The sequence below is a fragment of the Alexandromys fortis genome, unplaced genomic scaffold (genome assembly GCF_014885135.2).
Source record: "Alexandromys fortis isolate MF-2015 unplaced genomic scaffold, M_Fortis_MF-2015_v1.1 scaffold_151, whole genome shotgun sequence".
Lineage (NCBI taxonomy): Eukaryota > Metazoa > Chordata > Mammalia > Rodentia > Cricetidae > Alexandromys > Alexandromys fortis.
Window position 1 is genome coordinate 311303 of NW_026068043.1, and position 19967 is coordinate 331269.

Sequence of the window (19967 nt, forward strand, 5' to 3'; positions counted from 1 at the left end):
CTGATCTTTTATTCCATCCATCCCTTGCTCTGCTCATAGGTGGCTACGGACTGCCTTATACCAATGGGAAGTCACCCTATGGTAAGTAGGCCCTCATGGATTTGTGGTGTTCTGACTCTTTCCTGCTCTGTGGGCCTGGCAAGGGTACTGAGGCCCCAGCCGTGGGCCAAAAAATACACCCAGCTAGACTGGAGTAGGAGCAAGGTGCTACAATAAAAGTTCTCAAAGAACAAAGGCTGGCTCTGGGGACGTGGGCTAGCATTCAGTCCTGGCCTTATTGCTAATCACAACACCCTAAGCAAGCCATTATTTTCCTTCTCTAAGCTTCGGTGTCTTTGTAAAATGGGATGGCAGCCCCTACGCATGCTTGTATCTGTATACACTTTGGTTGTGTTGGGGGGAAACCCCAGATGAATGGAACAGGGGAGGGCAGAGTGTGACGTTTGTGTGAGTGACAACCACGGATCTTCTTCACAGGAGTGGCTGGTGCAGGGGGCAAGGCTGGCTACCCAACAGGGACAGGTAAGGGGGTAAAAAAAATCTCACCTGCTTACAGCCAAAGGAACACCAGTGCCTCCCCCCAGGCTCCAGGGACTATCCCAAACACAAGCTTACCCATCTTGCATGAAGACCTTGGGCCAAGCCGAGACTCTAATCTGGGTCGGGGCAGCTCTTTGGCCTTTACTAGCTATGAAGTCCCCAGCTACATCTGGGTGTCTGTGGGGCTGGGAGCATGGGACTCTGGAGATACCTAGACATCAGCACCATGTTTAGTGTTCCCTCATCTCCCCTCTTCCAGGGGTTGGATCACAGGCGGCAGCGGCAGCAGCTAAAGCAGCGAAGTACGGTGAGTACACTGGAGTCCTTGCCAGCTTCCAGGCCCCCACCTCCCCCATCCTGCGATGGTCAGAAGAATCACAAGCCAGATGGTTTCCGTGTCCCCTTCTTATCCCCTTTCAACAAGACCCATACATATGGCTCGCCCTCCTTCTCCCCTCTATCCATCTCTCTACCTGTCCCTCCATATCTCCCTCCCTTCCCTCATCCATTCATACCCTACTCACCCATCAACCCCTCTGTTCTTCAATCACTTTTCTCCACCCATTCATCCGTCCATCCTTCTCTCTAGCTACACCTCCCTCTTTTCTTTATCCCACCATCCATCCATCCATCCATCCATCCATCCATCCATGTATCCCTTCACCTTTCTTCTAGCATCTCTCCTTATCCATCCCTGTATCGTTCCTCCTCTCCCTCCCTCCTTTAACCTTCCTCCATCCCCTATTCTTCCTCACTCTATCCATCCATCCACCCATCTAACCTTTGCTTTCTTTTCCCTCCATCCACCCATCGATCTCCTATTTATTTATCTATCCTACCCATCTTCCTCCCACACCTATCCCTTCCCTAACGACACACACACACACACACACACACACACACACACACACACACATATATATATATATATATATATATATATATATTCGCACCCATCTCTCCATCCAGCCATCTCTCTTATCCATTCACCTACCCATCCTCTACCCACTCTATGCCTCCTTTTATCCCTCCCCGAGCCTTCCTCTCTCCATCCCCACATCCTTCCTTTCCTTCATCCATCACCCCTTTCTCCACCCGCCTATCTCAGGGGCTGCGGACAAAGCTCCACGAGCCATTATTTCTCTGCAGGGAAGCTGAGAAAAGGTTATTGGAGAAAGTGACCTGTCATTCAAGGCCTTAGCACACAGGGAGAGTTTGCCGTGTGGGTCAGACAGAAAGAACCGAGGGTGAGGACTCAGCATTTAGAAGGGCGCGACAGGGACGTTGAAAGTTTGAGGCCTCCCTTTGCTACATAGCAAGTTTGAGGCTATCCTGAGCTACACGAGGCCCTTCTCAAAACAAAAACAAGAGATGAAGAAGGCAGCAGAGCATAAAAGACGAGTGTCTTGGTGATTGGAGAGAGAAATAGTGGCAGTATCTGTAGAAGAATGTTTTAATGTTATACATCCATTTCACATACAAAAATGTAACTCCCCGCCATCCACACAATCCCTGGGACAGCCTAGCTGTGAATATGACATGGTGGGAGTGTGGTGTGGTGGTGCCATGTCCTTGCAATAGACAGAACGGGCATCTTCTCCCTCTTCAGATAGAGGCCAGCTCACTAGAAAGCCTTTCTCCCCTGTCCCCAGCCCAGGAGGCCTTCCTGTTTCCAGGTCAGGGGCAGGAGGGTAGGACAGAGTTAGAGGAAGAACTGACCCTGCCTTGCAGAGGCCCCCGGGCTTTTCTCCAGGCACAGCAGCCCTTTGGTGGATCAGGCTTGGTGGGAATAGCTGGGATATGGGAGCTGGAGAGCCTGGAGAGAGGGGCTGCCAGAGCCGGGCAGCCAGACACTTGGATTATGAATTTGGCTGAGTCTTCGGAACACAGGGAAAGGAAGCCTTCAGCATTCCTTTGGGGGCCCCTCTGGCCCAAGGAACGGAGCTTGTGGTTTCTCAGTATGTAGGAGTGATTAGAGAGGGGTTTGTCTGTGAACATCGGACTCCCTTAATAGGCGTGTGGAAATGGACACTTTGGGGGAAAACCCAAGAACCCTGGGGTAGGAACCTTCCCAAGCAAGCCCATGTGGACATGCTGAGGCTTGTTCCTGGGTGAGCGAATGGTGGGTAAAAAGCCAGCACCCCGCCTGGAAGCCGTGGCAACAGGACTGAGAGTTCAAGGCCAGCCTGGGCTACCTAGTTGAGATCCTGTCTCATAAAAGAGCAGGCAGAAGGGGGCCTAAGGAGATAACCCAGTTGGTACATGCTTGCCACACAAGCACGAGGACCCGAGTCCCGTGCCCCATAATCCACATTAGAAAGGCAGACGAGGTGGCACATATCCGTGATCGTAGCACTGGAGTCACCATGGTTAAAGTGTGTGCTTTGTAAGCATGAGGACTGGAGTCTGGGTCCCCCAGAAACCCACATAGGTGACCCATCTATAATTCCAGCCTTGGAAGGCAGAGGTGGGGAATTCCTCAGAGTCAAGCAGGCTAGTAAGGCGAGCCATATTGATTGGGAGAGCCCACCTCTTTATTTATTAAATAAAGTGATGGAACACCGAGGATGAGTCCCGGAAATCAGCCTTGGGCCTCCACATGCATGCACGGACAGATGCGTGAACACCCACGTGTATGTGCTCCCACATGCATGGAAAAACATGCATATCCACATACATGGGCATGCATGTGAGAAAGGGAAAAAGAAAAAAGTTCCTGAGACAGTGTCCTCAAAATTAACCTCTGGCCTTGACACGCGTGTACATATACAAGTACACTCATGCGCGCGCACACACACACACACACACACACAATATGCTGGCACCCCTGGAGCCTTCCTTTCTGGCCTCAGAAGTCTGGGGAGCCACATGGTGCCATCCCTGTCCCAACAGGTGCTGGAGGAGCTGGAGTCCTTCCTGGTGTTGGAGGGGCTGGCATTCCTGGTGGTGCTGGTGCAATTCCTGGGATTGGAGGCATTGCAGGTAATGCTTCTCCCAGCTGGAGGGTGGAGGAGTCCTTGAGGAGCCACCAGGGCACAACCTTACCCTCTGTGCCCATCTTTTCAGGCGCTGGGACTCCCGCAGCAGCTGCTGCTGCAAAGGCTGCTGCTAAGGCTGCTAAGTATGGTGAGTGTCCCCCCAGAAGCAGCAGGTTGGGGCTCTGCATGGACACTGGAACTCCATGAGGAGGGGTAGACTTTGCCTCTGATCACCTTGGGGCACTCTGACCACCCCAGAGGGAGGCTTTTGCCCACCCTGGTTGCTTTACCTGGAAGGCAGCTCCTGTTCTGCATGGACTTGGCAGGGGAAGAGATACTACCATACATAACCTGCCTAGAACCCCCAGTGAGGGGCTGGGGTGTGGCTCAGTGGTAGAGCCCCTGCCTAGAATCCCCCAGTGAGGGGCTGGAGACATTACTCAGTAGGAGAGTGGTAGTATATGCAAAGTCCTGGTTTCAATTCCCAATACTGCAAAATAAAACATGATAACAAAAGAACAAAAACAAAACAAACAAACAAAAACTCACAGCCTAGGTGCCTACAACAGATATTTTGATTTTGCCTTGGAACTGATCATGTTCTCCCAGCTACATATCCAAACTAGAGGTCTCTCTGGGCTCCATCTTAGTCCACCCCTACCTCTCTGATGAGTTGGATCCTTGTAGAGGAATCACCAACCCATCTGCATGTGATCCTGTACTCAGGATAGACTGTGTGGTCCCAAAGCTGACCTATACATCTGCCCTGGGAGGCCTACAGAGGTTCTCACAAGGCTTAGTCTGAGACAGTCCTCTTTCCATCTACAGGAGCTGCTGGAGGCTTAGTACCTGGTGGACCAGGAGTTAGGGTCCCAGGTGTTGGAATCCCAGGTGTTGGGATCCCAGGTGTTGGTGGTATTCCAGGTGTTGGTGGCATCCCAGGTGTTGGTGGCATCCCAGGTGTTGGTGGCATCCCAGGTGTTGGTGGCATCCCAGGTGTTGGTGGCATCCCAGGTGTTGGGGGCCCAGGCATTGTGGGTGGACCCGGTAAGTTGGGCTGTGTGTGTGTGTGTGTGTGTGTGTGTGTGTGTGTGTGTGTGTGTGTGTAAGCAATGTAGAATATTGCCAAGACTTTGGCTGACCCCTTAGTCTTCTTCTTCATTCATCTATACATATTCTTGACCAAATCCAATCCCATCCTCTTTGGACTATAACAACTTTCTAACTAGCTTCCAGCAACAGCAGCATCTCCAGCTTCCCTTTTAATTGACAGAAAGCTGCGGAGGCAGGAACCATGCCTTTTGTGAATATGGCCCCACCCTTAGCTAAGTAGGTACTCAGAAAATGGTATATAGATGAGTAAGTGGATAGATTGGTAAATGGTCAAGTGTGTGGCCATAGAAGTGATCAAGTAGATGAGCAGCTAAACTAACCAATGTGAGCACAGTATGAATAGATGCGAGAATTGGTGAATACAGGGACTAAGAGTAGTTGGGAAGATGAATTAGTAGATGAAAAAAACAGATGAGTATGCAGGTAGGAAGCTACATAAGTGCTTAGAAGAATGGGTGTGTGGATACATGGGTGCATGCATGGATGGTTGCATGGGTGCATGGGTAGGTGCATGGCTAAAATGGATGAATAGACAGGCAGACCGCTAGACAAGTTGATGGGTAGATGGGCAGGTGGGCATGTAAGATATTGATAGATGGACAGTGGGATGGACAGACAGGGTGGGTAAGCTGATAGGTAGATGGGTGCATAATGGATAACTGAGTGATAGGTTATGAGTTATCATCCATTCATTCCTCCATCCTCCCATCTAGCCATATATCCATGCATACATTCTCCCATCCATTTATCTGTCTTATCCACCAATCTACAAAAGGACAAAGAGCTGGCGGGTGGGTGGATGGACGGCAATCTAAGGACATACAGCAAATGGAGAGACAGAGACAGGATAGAAGATGAATGGGTGAATGGACAAATACCTCTACAGATAACAAAAAAGATGGAGTAACAGACAGGTAGGCAGAGGGATATACAGTGACCATCTCTCCTCCATTCTCTCCTGAGAATTCTGTCCCCCTTGATCTCTCCAGGGGCTGTGTCACCAGCTGCTGCTGCTAAAGCTGCTGCCAAAGCTGCCAAATACGGTGAGTGCCCTGACCATCCCTGCTCTGGCTCCTGCTTGCCAGAGTAAAAGCCTTTCATCCTCTTGCTCCAAAGAAAGCAACTTGCTCGGGGAAAGCCCCAGACAGAGCTACCTGGAACCATTGGACCCCAGGATCAATTGTATCTCTCCAATTGTCTCCCACCATGAAGCCATACTGCTGAGTGATGGACCCATCCCAGAATGACATTCCCAGTCCATATAGAGTCCCTACCCTTCCATGCTCTGGCCAAAGTCCTCTCAAAGGGCAGAAGTAAATCCACTCACTTCTCCATAACAAAGCAATGCTTTCCCACATATCCAGGGAAGAGAACCAGGCAAGACTCCATGAAGGAGACTGATCAGGGACCCCACGAATCCCAGTTTCTTGTCCTTAAGGACCAACTTAAAGGAAGCACGCATCACATCCTTTTTCCCAGCCAATGAGCATTCTTCCAGAGTTCGCCCAGCCTCACAGGGGTCTCTTTTAATTGGATTCTTTCTCTTCTACAGGAGCCAGAGGTGGAGTTGGCATTCCAACATATGGAGTTGGTGCTGGGGGCTTTCCTGGCTATGGTGTTGGAGCCGGAGCCGGACTCGGAGGTATCCTTCCCCATGAGCTTATCTCTGAGTCTTGCAGGGAGTTGGGGAGTAGATGTGGGTTTTGGTGTGCTAGGGAAGAGAGAGATAAGCATGATAGCCTTTAGTAGATGGGAAAGCTGTGGTCCTTGCTCAGCAGCAATCCAGGCAAAAGACCACCCATCCATCCATTTCTCTGTCCATCTATCAGTTCATCCATTCATCTCTGTCTTGTCCAACTATCTATCAATCCATTATCCATCCACTCATCTATTTATCCATCCATCTACCCATTAACCTATTGTATTTTCATCCATTAATCCATCTACCTAGTCATCTCATTTATCCACACATCTATGCATCATTCACCTCCTATTTATCCATATATCTATCCAAGTGTATGCACATACATCTGTCCAGCCATCTGTGTATCCATCCATTTATCTACCCATATACCCATCTGTATATCCATCCACCAATCTATACATCCATTCGTCTATCCATTTACCTATCTGTCCATCAATCCATTCACACACCCATCCATCCATCTTTCTAACTACGTACCTACTCCCCTGCCTCCCTGACCACCTGTCTTCCCACTGTCCCATTCTTCTAACCCTTCTATCCATGTACCCACCTGTTTTTCTCTTTTCCTAGCAGGTGCAGGCCAAGCAGCTGCTGCTGCTGCCAAAGCTGCTAAATACGGTGAGTAAATTTGCCATGTCTGATGACATTCTCTCTGTGGAACTCAGGCTCTGAGCAAGGGCAGAGCAGCCTCACCCTTGGGCCTTCAGGGCAAAGATGAAAACCCACAGCCCCCATCTGCCTTCTAAGCCATGCCCAACTCTTCCACCTTTTCCATTTGCCATTAAGATTATTGGCACCGCCGGTTGTGGTGACGCATGCCAGTAGGATTTGCTAAAGGAGGCAGAAGCAGGAGGATCACGAGTTCAAGGCTACACATTAAAAAAAAAAAAAAAAAGACTGTTGGTACCTTGTTTACTAGCTCACTCCAAAAGAGTGAGTTGGAGATGCTGGACAATCCTGCCTCCTACCTCCCTCTTCATTTATCCATGCACACAAACATACATATGTATATGTGTATATATATGCACATGTGATTGGGTGGATGGTGGTGGATAAATGGATGGAAGGATGGATGGATGGATGGATGGATGGATGGATGGATGGATGGATGGATGGAACACAGGTGTTTATGCTTCTCTCCACCAGGTGCTGGAGGAGCCGGAGGCCTGGGAGGCCTGGTGCCAGGTGTAGGAGCAGGTGGAGTACCAGGAGCAATACCAGGTGTACCAGGCACTGGTGGAGTGCCAGGTGAGCTGTGTTCCCCCATCCTGAGATGGGTTTGTATTGTCTTATGGAAGACGTTTGGGACTTGACATTTTACAGATAGGAAAACTGACCCCAAAGATGAGTGGGAAGAGGGGACAGTTTCCCCAAAAGTAGTTGAGTGGAGAGGAACATTCTGTAGGGACCCGGTTGCTCTCTGGAAAGCCTCTTCCTGCCTGGGGAGACTCAGCCAGCTCTGAAGATCCCCATGTAACCCAGAGTTGAGTGACCTGCCTTTTACTCTGAGGAGTTTCTAGTTTCTTATCAACAGAGGACCCTTCATTCAGGTGACATTAGGTCCTTTCCCATCCACCAATCAGAGATAAGAGAAAGATGATTTTAAAAACTTGGCATTCAGGACAGCCTTTTTAGTTGTTGTTTTCCCATTGGAAGATTTTGCTTCCGTATCCTTCCCGCCACACCCAGGAGAAAACTGCCCTTCTGTATTTTTTACAGAAAGGAGCTAGGGCTGGGAGGTGCCTGAGTAATAGAGCGCTTGCTGAACGTGCAGAAGAACCTGGGTTCATTCCCAGTATTGCAAAGAAAGAAGGGATACTCAGTAGATAGAGGCACTTGCAGCCAAGCCTGACAACCTGAGTTCAAATCCTAAAACCCCACATGCTAAAATGAGAGAAATGACTCCCATAATTGCCTTCTAACCCCCAAATGTGTGCTGGGTGCACGCGAACATGCACACCTAAATAAGTAAATGAACATGAATTTTAAAAGGCACAAGAAAGGATGCTTGGGAGATGGTACCGGGATAGAAGCATCTGCGTTGCAGTTAGTGTAGGGACCAGAGGTTGAATCCCCCAGAAATTACATAAAAGCCAGTGGACATGGTAGCCTGCCTGTAATCTTAGCATATGGGAGGGAGAGATGGGGACTCCCCAGAGCAAGTTGGCTAGCTAGAACAGCTGAAACAGTGAGCTCTGGGTTCAGCGGAAGATGCTGCCTCAAAGTACAATGTGGGATAAGAAAGAAGACAAGGATAGCCAGGCAGGGTGACACACACTTTTAGTCCCATCACTCAGGAGGCAGAAGTAGGCAGATCTCGGAGTCTGAGGCTAGCCTGGTCTACAAAGCAAGTTCCAGGGTAGCTTGGCCGTTACACAGAGAAACCCTGTTGTGAAAACCAGCAAGAAAGGAAGGAAGGGAGAAAAGGAGAGAGGGAGGGAGGGAGGGAGGACCTCTGTGAATGGTGTGATTCCTGTACTATTTATAGAAAAAAAAACGGTTAGAAATCAAATTTTCTAAAACAAATCTGTATATTCAATACTCCCTTAGCTAAATCCCACCCAAAAAAATTGTAAATACGTGTGTGCGCATGTGTTTAAAAATAAATAAAACATGAGGAAGGGGTCATTTCCTACAATAGCTTGAGATACAGGTTCTGCTAGGAATTTTTTACTTAAGAGCATCCCAAACAGGGCTGGGATCCCATAGGCTCAGAGCTGCCTCTCAGCTCTTTACTGAAGCCCAAGCAAAACAGGGGCATGGCCAGGTGCCCTGCAGAGGGCATCAGCAGCACTATGCCTGAAGCCCGGGTCACCCACCTCGGCATCCTTCCCTGTCTCCAGGGTCAGGCGTGGTACCCAGAGAGGGATACCCATGGGTGGACTCTGGAAGGGATGGGTAACAATGAGGAGGGGTATTGGGTATCATCTTATACTCCATTTATCCAAATAGGAGCAGGTACCCCTGCAGCTGCAGCCGCTGCCGCTGCTGCCAAGGCAGCCGCCAAAGCAGGCCAGTATGGTAAGTTGTCCCCATCTGTATCTGATCTTTGACCCCAGACCATAGCCTTCTCACATCTCCTGCTGAGGAGCTAAGGGTGATCTTGAACTCCTATTCCTCCTGCCTCTCCATCTCATATGCTGGGATTCCAGGCATGTGCCTTTCCATGCTTTGTGTATGCAGTGCTGGGGGCTAGAACCCAGGGCTTCCTGCACTCTATCAACTGAGCCACACCCCAAGCTTTTAGCTTGCCTGCTCCCCTATAGTAATATAGGTCTGCCAACACCTCCATGGCCTTGCCCTATGCTGAAAGCTCCTTATACCCCAAGTCTAACTATGGCTGGTCCTCTTCTCAGTCTCAAGCTAGAGTCCAGCCTTATCTGCTTGAGGGGCTGCATTGCTCCTGCTTTCTCTTGATAGAGATCAAGTTGATCCTTAGAGTCCCAAGAATGTATACATTTCCTGAATATGATTAACGGTGGATGCTCTACTTGTAGGAGTTAAGCAGGGGTCCAGTCATATGCTGGGGCAGGGGCTTGGTAAAATTTGGCCTTAATGAATTTGGTAGCCAGGCCTAGTGGTACTGGTTTGTAATATCAGCTACTCAGAGAGCTGAGCAAGGACATTGAAAGTTCAAGGCCAGCCTGAGAAATCTAGTGAGACCCTGTCTCAAAGTAAATAATAAAATAGTGATGAAAAATCTGGGACCTTTTTACCCTTAGTCATAGAGCCCCTGCCTAGAATCCCCCAGTGAGGGGCTGGGGTGTGGCTCAGTGGTAAAACACTTGGATAGCATGTTCAAGGCCTCCCATCCATTCTCCAATACTAAAAAAGGAAAAAGGAAAACTAACAAACAACCAAAAAAAAAAAAAAAACAACCCTGTTTGTCCTCTGTCATCCTCAAGCCTCCAAGGTGCCCCTGTCCTTCAAAAGGTTACAAACTACTAAATTTACATCTGACTTTTATTACATAGGAGCAAAAAGAGGCCCTGCAAGGGATAGTATCTGCCCCAAGATCACACAGCAAGTCTTTGCCAGGGCTGAGAAGAGAACCCACAGCTCCTAACTCCTAGCTGTGTGCTCTTTCTTCGGCTCCTGCCTTCTTTGTTTGGGCTTTGATTATAGCTAAACTACACGATTATAGAAACTACTCCCTCTCTTGTAGGTTTGGGCCCTGGCGTTGGTGGGGTTCCTGGCGGAGTTGGTGTTGGTGGAGTTCCTGGCGGAGTTGGTGTTGGTGGGGTTCCTGGCGGAGTTGGTGTTGGTGGGGTTCCCGGCGGAGTTGGCCCTGGTGGTGTTACTGGCATTGGAGCTGGTCCCGGCATTGGCCTTGTACCTGGTGGTATTGGAGGTGAGCTGTGGTGGGTGAGTGGGTCCAAGAGTTCCCTGGAACCTCCACGAGTACCACCTTGAATGTCCTTTCTCTCTCTTCAGGAGCAGGGACGCCAGCTGCCGCCAAGTCTGCTGCTAAGGCAGCCGCCAAAGCCCAGTACAGTAAGTACATTGTGACTGCCCTCTCCTGTCCCCACCTACCTGGCCAGGACACACTGCCCAAGCACTGCCACAGGAAACAACCTTGCAGATACATCCTTACCATCTTTAGCTCCCCATGGTTCCTAGAACAGGGTGCAGAAGCTACATAGTGAGAACCTGTCTCAAAAATAAATAATAATAATAATAAAAACACGTGGACTCTGGGGTGAGTTAGTAGAGGAGGACCAGGTTGGGTAGGAGGCTGCCACTGCCTCGGGGCCCCCTTTCTTTGGGGCCTGACTCAGCTCCTGAGCCTGAGCAGCACTACAGGGGCACAGGCCTACTATCTACAAACACTTCCTACCTCTTTTCTGCAGGGGCTGCTGCCGGACTTGGGGCTGGTGTCCCTGGATTTGGGGCAGGTGCTGGTGTCCCTGGATTTGGGGCAGGTGCTGGTGTCCCCGGATTTGGGGCAGGTGCTGGTGTCCCCGGATTTGGGGCTGGAGCAGGTAAGGAAAATTCTAGAAATTGGATAGAAAGTGTCCTTAAGCTCAGAGAAAGAGGGCCTGCCTCCTCCCAGGACTTTGTCCCTGTGTCTCCACACAGCATCCATTAGATTTTCCTAAGCAGGCAAAAGCAAATGGGTCCTAGGTAGATAAGGCAGGCCTGTGATCTAAGACACTCAGGAGATGGAGACTGAGGTTTACAAGTCCAAGGACAACCTACTCTAAAGAAAGCCTGCATAACTTTGTGAGGCGCTATCTTTGATTGATTGATTGATTGATTGATTGTTTGATTGATATAAACAAGGGCTAAAACTGCAGCTCAGTGGTAGAGCATCTTCCTAGAATTTCTCAATAAGAGGTTGGCCAGGTGGCTCAGGAGTAGAACACCTGCCTAACACAGGTGAGGTCCTGGGTTTCATTTCTAGTAACAAGAGGAGGTGGAGCAAGTCGGATAATAGATGAGGGACAGACTAGCCAAGCAATGCCAGGGTATGAGATTCTAGAGGGAGGCATAAGAAGGCTGCAGCCTGACCAAAAGCCCCCTAACACCCACAGACAAGAAGGTAAAAAGTCTCTTCCTCTGGGCCAGATAGCTTTCCAGAAGACCCAGGACAGTGCTTCTCAACCTGTGGGCCACAACCCCTTTGGCAAATCTCTATCTTCAAAACTATTTACATTGCGATTCCTAACAGTAGCAACATTACAGTTATGAAGTAGCAATGAAATAGTCTTATGATTGCGGGGTGACCGCAACATGAGGAACTGTATTCAAGGATGGTTGGGAACCCCTGCTCTAGGTAAAGGGGACCACCAGGAATCTCATCTGAGCCTCACTCTGTGCCCAGCCTCAGGCATGCAGTGGTGGGCATGAAGCAGGGGACAAGAAGGGAAAAGGCACGAGCTACCCCTCCAGGAGTCCTGGGTGAACAACGTCAAGGCTAAATACTAGAGCCCTGCACTTGCAAGTAGGGCCTCCTGACTGGAGTGCCATGGAGTTTCAGGGCTTTAGAAGAAACATGATCTAAGTAGAGGAAGTCAGAGCAGGCTTTCTGGAAGAGGCAGCAGCACCCCCAGGTTACAGAGCTCAGCAGCTGACCTCTCTTTCCCTTTTCCCGCAGTCCCTGGATCCCTGGCTGCATCCAAAGCTGCTAAATACGGTGAGTGTGGCATGCCACCTGGTCCCCTTGTCGCCCCACCAGCCCTTGACAGAATAGGACTGAGGTGCTCAGCACAGAGAAAGGCTAGCTAGGAGACATCTGAATGACGGTCGCAGACCTGACGCCTACCTACTGACCCCTGTGTCAGTCACCTGTCAGTGGCTGGCATGCCAGTAAACACCTATAATCCCTGCTCTTGGAAAGGGGAGGCAGGAGGTCACCCTTGGCTACACGGAGAGTTCAAGGCCAACCTAAGCTATAGGAAACCCTGTGTCATTCACAACAGCTATCATGCCTCCAAACCTCACTAAAACACTGACAGTTTTCTTGGTGCAGGGGGAGGCTTATAGCTGTTGGTCCCACAAGGCTCGGCAGTGTCAGCCTCCGCTCCACCCTTTGGCCTGTGGAGTTGTGAATACTCCTTCCTTGAGCAGGCATCCCCAGACCTCCTCCCTCCTTTCTTGCCAGCGTGACTTTGCCTAACACCCGCCAGCCTGGAAGACGTGGCAGACCTGCCTGCCTTGCCACTTGGCACTCTGGCCAGACCCACACTGTCTGTGACCCCCACATTCCTGGCCTCCTCAAGAGCCAGGCAGGGGGGCCTCTACCAGGGATGCGCCAACTGGCTACAGTTTGTCCACTTGAGGCCAGTTTCCACCTCGGAAAATCCCATTCCTCAGCTACACATGCACTCGCACACACACCACTCACACACACCACACACACACAGCCCCTGGTTACTCACAGCTTTCTCTCAAGTTCCTTGCTGGCTGCTCTTGGCCCTAGTCAACAGACATTGCCAGGAAAATACACCAAGGACTCCCTGGAAGAGCAGCCATCGAGTCATCTGCCTTAGGACCTTGAACACAGCGTTCTTGTGTATGTTCAAAACCTCTCCTTGGCCTCAACCTTCTCATCTGCAAAACTGGTATGACTGCCGGGCATGGTGGATCATACCTGTGAGGCCAGCATTTTGAAGGCTGAGGCAGGAGCATCTCAAGTTCAAAGACAGCATGGGCTAAATGGGGAGAGCCTGTCTCAGAAAATCAATAGAGAGATAAGTGCATGGCTCAGAGGTAGAGCACCTGACTAGAACCCCCAGTGAGGGGCTGGGGTGTGGCTCAGTGGTAGAGCCCCTGCCTAGAGTCCCCCACAAAGGGCAGAAGACCTGTCTTAGTGGGAGAGTGCTTGCCTAGACTCCTCTAGTGAGAGCCTGGAGGTGTGACTCAAGAGTAGAGAGGGCTTGCCTAGAATCCCACAGGCCTCTGTTATGCCTTATGGCCCTAAGGCATGAACACATCTTTCTGACATAGGGGACTGAAGGCAGACATGTTGGCACAGACCTGTCACCCCTGCAGTCACGAGGTTGAGATAGGACAGGTAGAGCATGAGTTCAAGGCCAGTCTCTGCCACTTGGTGAGATCCTGTCTCACTAGGAAAAAAGAAAAAAAGATAAAAAGGATCCAGGCAGCAGTTGCACACACCTTTAATCCCAGAACTCAAAAGGTGGACATAGGTAGATCTCTGTGAGTTTGTGGCCAGTCTGGTCTACAGAATGAGTTACAGGACAGTCAGTGCTATGTATGTTTGTATGTACACACACACACACACACACACACACACACACACACACACCTGTCTGGAAAAACAAAAACAAATAAATAAAGCCAAGGTCAAAAGGAAAAAGTTCCAGACATCAGAGCTCATGCCTAGAAATCCCAGCACTTGGAAGGTGGAGGCAGGGAAATCAGTTCAAAGTCAGTCTTCAGCCACAGAGAAGCCCAAAGCCAACCTGAGCTCTAAGTAACCTGGTCTCAAATCAACAAAGATATGGGCACTGACCCTCAGTCCTCTCCACAGGAGCAGCGGGAGCTGGTGGCCTTGGAGGTGCTGGAGGTCTTGGAGGTGCTGGTGGCCTCGGAGGGCCTGGGGGTCTCGGTGGGGCTGGTGTTCCAGGTGGTGTAGCAGGTATGTTTTTGCTCTCCCAACAATGAACTGGCTGGGGATGGAGACTGAGACCCCTGAAGCAGTCCCTCCTTGAGTCCCTCTGTGTCCCCAGGAGCTGCACCTGTTGCTGCTGCTGCCGCCAAGGCTGCAGCCAAGGCTGCCCAGTATGGTGAGTAAGAATTCAGCCTCCCTGGCCTATATTTGAACCCTTAGGGCCCGGCCATTTCCTGGTCATTAGGTACCCCAGAAGTGACCTGGGAGCTCAGGGATTCCCTTGGCAACAGGGCCTAATTATAAGCTTCTGACCAGTGTGTGTAATGCATGGGTCTCTCCCCAGGTCTTGGTGGAGCTGGTGGACTAGGAGCTGGTGGACTGGGAGCCGGTGGACTGGGGGCCGGTGGACTGGGGGCCGGTGGACTGGGAGCCGGTGGACTGGGGGCTGGTGGAGCAATCCCTGGTGCTGCAGGCCTTGGAGGTAAGGAGTGAATGAGGTATCTGAGCGGGAGAAAGATATACATACTGAAGACAAGTGAGGACAAACACCTGTCATTCCAGCACTGGGGAGGCTAGGGTGGGAGGATCATTAGTTGGAGGCTAACCTGGGCTACACAGGTCAGCCTAGGCTATATTAGACCCTACTTGAAACAAAGGGGTAAAAAGCTTAAGCAGGGAAGAGCCAGGTCTGCCCATTGACATAGAGGTACCAAAACCCATCTTTTCTATTGTTCAATCCACGAACTACCACAGGTGAGGGCTCATTAGCATAACGATGGTCAGACCCATTTCTCAGACAAGAAAAGTCAAAGACTGGAGAGGAATGACATCCCCAAAATCTCTACCACCATGGTGGATCTCTCTCTCTCTCTCTCTCTCTCTCTCTCTCTCTCTCTCTCTCTCTCTCTCCCCCCCCCCCCTGTGTCTCCTACCTACATAAGCCTTATGCTTAATATAAACTACTGGAGGTCTGGGGAGGTAGTTCAGTGGTAGAGCACCTGCCTAGAATCCCCCAGTGAGGGGCTGGGGTGTGGCTCAGTGGTAGAGCCCCTGCCTAGAATCCCCCAGTGAGGGGCTGGGGTGTGGCTCGGTGGTAAAGTGCTTGCCTAGACTCCCCTACTAGTAAGTGGCCAGAAGCATTGTTCAATAGTAGAACACTTGCATAGCGTGTGTGAGACCCTGGATTCCATCTCTAGCGTGCGCACGCACACACACACACATACATGAGGCTATTAGAATGATGGGTGTGTGAAGGAGGAGAGATGATGGAATGGTGGGATAAGGGAGGCCATGTCATGGGCAGATGCTGATGACTAGATTAGCTAAGACGGCCTGAGTGGCAGGGAGAGGTGGCTTTCCTGAGCCCTCCTGTGTCTGTTTCCCCTAGGTGTATCCCCAGCTGCAGCTGCTAAAGCAGCCAAATACGGTGAGTTTCCTCCATGCCCGCCCCCTCCCCAACACAGGTTTTTACCCCCATCACCATCACCCACACCTGCCCAGTTCATGGTACTCCCAAAAGGTCTTATCCAAGATGTCATCCCCACCACCCTGACACCCCTCTGTCCTCTCCTCAGGTGCTGCTGGCCTCGGAGGCGTCCTAGGAGCCAGGCCATTCCCAGGTGGAGGTATGACCAGCTCTACTGTTGTTCTTAGCTCTGCCTGGCTCTAGGAAACAAACAACAGGGTCCCAGACATCGAATTCACATGAGGGCCCAGGGTCAGAGATGGACAAATCACTCTAGGTCAGGAAACCAATGGGGCAGAGAAAGTGCAATCCCCACGAGCTGAGGATAGTACAACCAAGCTCATAACAAAGGCACAAGACACCACACAGGCAGATGAGACAAGGACAAGTTTAATCAAGAAAGTGACTTCCAGGCTCAGTAAAGCACTCACCCTCTCACTGAGTAGGCATGAAGACCTGAGTTCAATCCCCCATCACGGACATAAAATTTGTGAGCTGGGAAGGCAGTGAGTGACTGGAGGATCCCTGGGACTTGCTGGTCCAGCTAGTTTTGCCAAACTGGTGAACAGAAAGAAGGGTTAGTGAGAGACCCTGCCTCAGAGTGAAAGGTAGAGAGCAAACACACACGCACATGCACACACATACTCACACGCACGCATGCATGCACCACAAAGAATGTGGCTCCTGTAGGGCATGGCAATGGGAAGGAGCTGGTTCCAGGCATCAAGGCCAGGTGGCAAGGCCAGAACGTGGCCTGACACTATTCACTATTCATCCCCAACCCCAAATCTCTCCTGCAGGAGTGGCAGCAAGACCTGGCTTTGGACTTTCTCCTATTTACCCAGGTATGCCCAAGCGTCCTGCCCTGGGGCCCTGTCCTGGCTCTGCCAGGCCCTTTGCTCTCCTCTGCTCCATTCGCTTAGGAGAGTTGAGCTAATGTCTGCAGGAGACCCCAAGAGGAGGCCAGACCCCGATCTAACCTAAGGACACTTCTCAGGACAGGGGACACTACACCAGCTTTTCTAAAGCATCTTTCGCCTCTCTTGAGGTCCCTGGGAGTCGAGTAGTTTCCCTATCATACTTCTCCTGAGGTAAACTGAGGCTCAAAGACCGCTAAACACTGTTCCAAGGTCACACAGTGAGCAAAGATAGAGCTAAAGACTCCTGCTACCCAAGCCCAGGACTTGACCCTTCTTGTGTTACGTGCTCCAATCAGGGAGGGCATGGGGGGCTCCCAGAAGTGTGCCCACACTGACAGCTCTTCTTACTTCATAGGTGGTGGTGCTGGGGGCCTGGGAGTTGGTGGTGAGTCTGCAGTAAAAAGATATAAACTAGCCATGTTGGTGGAAGGAATCTTGGCTCTGGCGGGAAAGGGGGAGGTGCAGATGGGAGCAAAACAGAAGGATCAAAGTTCAAGACTAGCTTGGGATACAGAGAGAGTTGCAGACAACTTGATCAACTTAGCAAAACTCTGTCTCAAAGTTTTTTATAAACAATTTTTTTTTGTTTTGTTTTTCAAGACAGGGTTTCTCTGTAGCCTGTCCTGGAACTAGCTCTTGTAGACCAGGATGACCTCGAACTCATAAAGACTTTTTAAAGGGCTGGTGATGTAAATCAATAATAGAGTAGGTGCTTAAAATCGCCTCATAAGAGGCTGGGACCATTACTTAGTGATAGAACACCAGCCTAGAATCTCCCAATGAGGAGAAAGGGCATGGCTCCATGGTAGAGCACCTGCCTAGAATCTCCCAGTGAGGGGCTGGGGTGTGGCAAAGTAGTAGAGCCCCTGCCTAGAATCCCCCAGTGAGGGGCTGAGGTGGGCTCATCTGTAGAGCATTTGCCTAGAATGCACTAGGCCCAGATTCCGTCCCTAGTACTATGTAGTTTGGTTCTGGGGAGTAAGAACCCACCAGGGTGGGTGCGCTGATTGGCAGGGAGGTCTTGGGAGCCTACAAAAACAGGCCAGAGCTAGCACACAGCGAGGATGCTGGGAGAGGTAGGGGAGCCCAAGATCTATCCTATCTCATCCTCTGCTACCAACCCCCACAGGAAAACCCCCGAAGCCCTATGGAGGAGCCCTTGGAGCCCTGGGATACCAAGGTAAGTAGGGAATTTGTCCATAGGGAAGAAAGAGGCGAAATCAGAGATCAATTCGCATCCCACCAGCCTGGGCTAGAGTAGAGGTGCCTCCATGCAGATCGTCAGAGCTCGGATCAAGTCTAGGATCCTCTGTGCTCACCTCCGGTGTGACCTGGACATTTTTATCCATATCCCTTTGCTCTGCCTACACCTGCACAGAGTAGTATAGGACTTAAAGCGACAGTGAGGACTTCCAGGATGGGCCATCTGCTTGGTGCCACCAGGTGGCGCTAAGAGGCCACATCTAGCAGAAACTGCATGATGGCTGTGCACCAACCTGTGGTACCTCCCTACCCCAGGTCATCTATGGCCAGGTTTGTTGAACAGGGCACTCAGGAGGCTGAGGCAGCAGGATTTTGAGTTAGAGGCCAGCATGAACTCCGTAAGGAGACAATCTCAACAGCTCCATCGCCATACAGAGAGAGAGAGAGAGAGAGAGAGAGAGAGAGAGAGAGTTGGCTGAGGATACAGCTCTGTTGATAGAACGCTTGCCTAGCATGAGCTAGGTTTCCTCCTCAGCACAGCATAAAACCAAGCAAGGTGGTGGGTGCCTGTAATTTCAGGACTCAGGAGGTAGAGACGTGAGGATCGTGAGTTCAAGGCCATCCTCAGCTCCATACTGAATTCATGGCCAGCTTGAGCTATGAGCCCCTGGAAGCAGAGGAGACAGGGACGCCCAAAGGGACCAAACTGACCATAACTGTTTACGCCTCCTTCCAACCCAGGTGGGGGCTGCTTTGGGAAATCTTGTGGCCGGAAGAGGAAGTGATCTTCTGGAGACCCCTGACTCGCGACCTCATCAACGTTGGTGCTACTGCTTGGTGGAGAATGTAAACCTTCCATGACCGCCCCCTACTCCATCCCTCTGACCCCCACCTGGGAGGGGACAACAGGCCAGTGGCCTTAGAAACCCACAGGACAAGGAAACCAGACAGCAGCGGCCACGTACCCCTAACCAGAAATATCCCCCCCCTCCATCAGAGGCCAGGGCGGGTGCCCCATCTCTTCCAACCCAGGAGCCCTCCACACAGTCTCCATCTCCAAGAGAAATTGGTGCTACATGTTGGTGCTTCTTTTTCGTGGGGGGAGGGAGGAGGGAAGGGGGACCCAGGGGGACCCTCCCTTCCTTGAAACCCCTCTGTTAAGATGGTGCACATGTTTGTTGGGCAGTCCCACCTCCCCTGCCCATCAGGAGCCATCCCTGGATTCATCCCACTGGTACCCAAGTGCCGAAAGCCTTGACGCTGGATCTGATGACACAATCCCTCTCTCTCTGGGTCCCTTGGCCCTGTCCCCCTCTACCAGTAGCTATTTCCCACATCGGGGACATCTTGGAGTCGGAAGGCTCCCCACACTGGGAATAGCTCCCTTGTTCTAGTGGAATCCACCTACCCCACCCATTCATCAATCCATCCATCCGTCCATCCCGACTGCCTAGGGCCACTAGCTGGCTGGGCACACCTACTATCAACCTGGTTCACCTGTCATGGCAGCCTGTACCCTGTTCCCACGCCCGCCACACACCCCAAATGCTGGCCTGGGGTGCGAGGGGTTGTGTGGGCTGGGGCAGGACTATCCTCCCCACATGCAGTACTGTATCCCCCAGTCCCTTCCCGGAGCCACTCCATCACCGAGCATGTCCCACCGCCCCCACCTCTTTGTGTTTCGCTGTGATAGATCAATAAATATTTTATTTTTTGTCCTGGATATTTGGGGATGATGTTTGATTGTTGGTGTGCTTTTGGGTTTTATTTTTATGGTTAATTGGGGGAAAAGAAAAAACTTTTCTAATCTGAGGAGCTGTATCCTCAGGAGAAAATTCATTTTAATCGCTTTGGTATAACTCTGGATGAAACACACATTTTTTTTAAAAACAACAAAAACAAAATAAGAAAAGAGAATTAACTGCTTTAGAAAAGACTAATAAATGAAAACCTTTTAAAGGAAATT

General features: G+C 50.8%; 1 protein-coding gene across 3 annotated transcripts in view; it reads left to right on the plus strand.

Moving 5' to 3' along the window:
• The window catches only part of Eln (elastin), a 42053-nt gene extending 22329 nt beyond the window's left edge, over positions 1-19724 (plus strand). Inside the window, exons 14-38 of one of the 3 annotated variants that reach the window (XM_050166124.1) lie at positions 40-81; positions 478-522; positions 800-847; positions 3433-3522; positions 3607-3666; positions 4347-4442; positions 4479-4565; positions 5621-5674; positions 6184-6273; positions 6907-6954; positions 7483-7584; positions 9289-9357; positions 10502-10687; positions 10771-10830; positions 11187-11318; positions 12434-12472; positions 14333-14440; positions 14532-14588; positions 14757-14894; positions 15801-15839; positions 15988-16038; positions 16679-16723; positions 17154-17183; positions 17928-17978; positions 18743-19724. In XM_050166124.1, the coding sequence (XP_050022081.1) occupies positions 40-81; positions 478-522; positions 800-847; positions 3433-3522; positions 3607-3666; positions 4347-4442; positions 4479-4565; positions 5621-5674; positions 6184-6273; positions 6907-6954; positions 7483-7584; positions 9289-9357; positions 10502-10687; positions 10771-10830; positions 11187-11318; positions 12434-12472; positions 14333-14440; positions 14532-14588; positions 14757-14894; positions 15801-15839; positions 15988-16038; positions 16679-16723; positions 17154-17183; positions 17928-17978; positions 18743-18786 (1811 nt within the window). In that variant the 3' untranslated portion in view covers positions 18787-19724. Of the gene's footprint in view, positions 1-39; positions 82-477; positions 523-799; positions 848-3432; positions 3523-3606; positions 3667-4346; positions 4566-5620; positions 5675-6183; positions 6274-6906; positions 6955-7482; positions 7585-9288; positions 9358-10501; positions 10688-10770; positions 10831-11186; positions 11319-12433; positions 12473-14332; positions 14441-14531; positions 14589-14756; positions 14895-15800; positions 15840-15987; positions 16039-16678; positions 16724-17153; positions 17184-17927; positions 17979-18742 lie in introns of all 3 variants that reach the window. The other 2 variants (XM_050166123.1, XM_050166122.1) reach the window with 2 other exon arrangements.
• Positions 19725-19967: the final 243 nt, after the last annotated feature.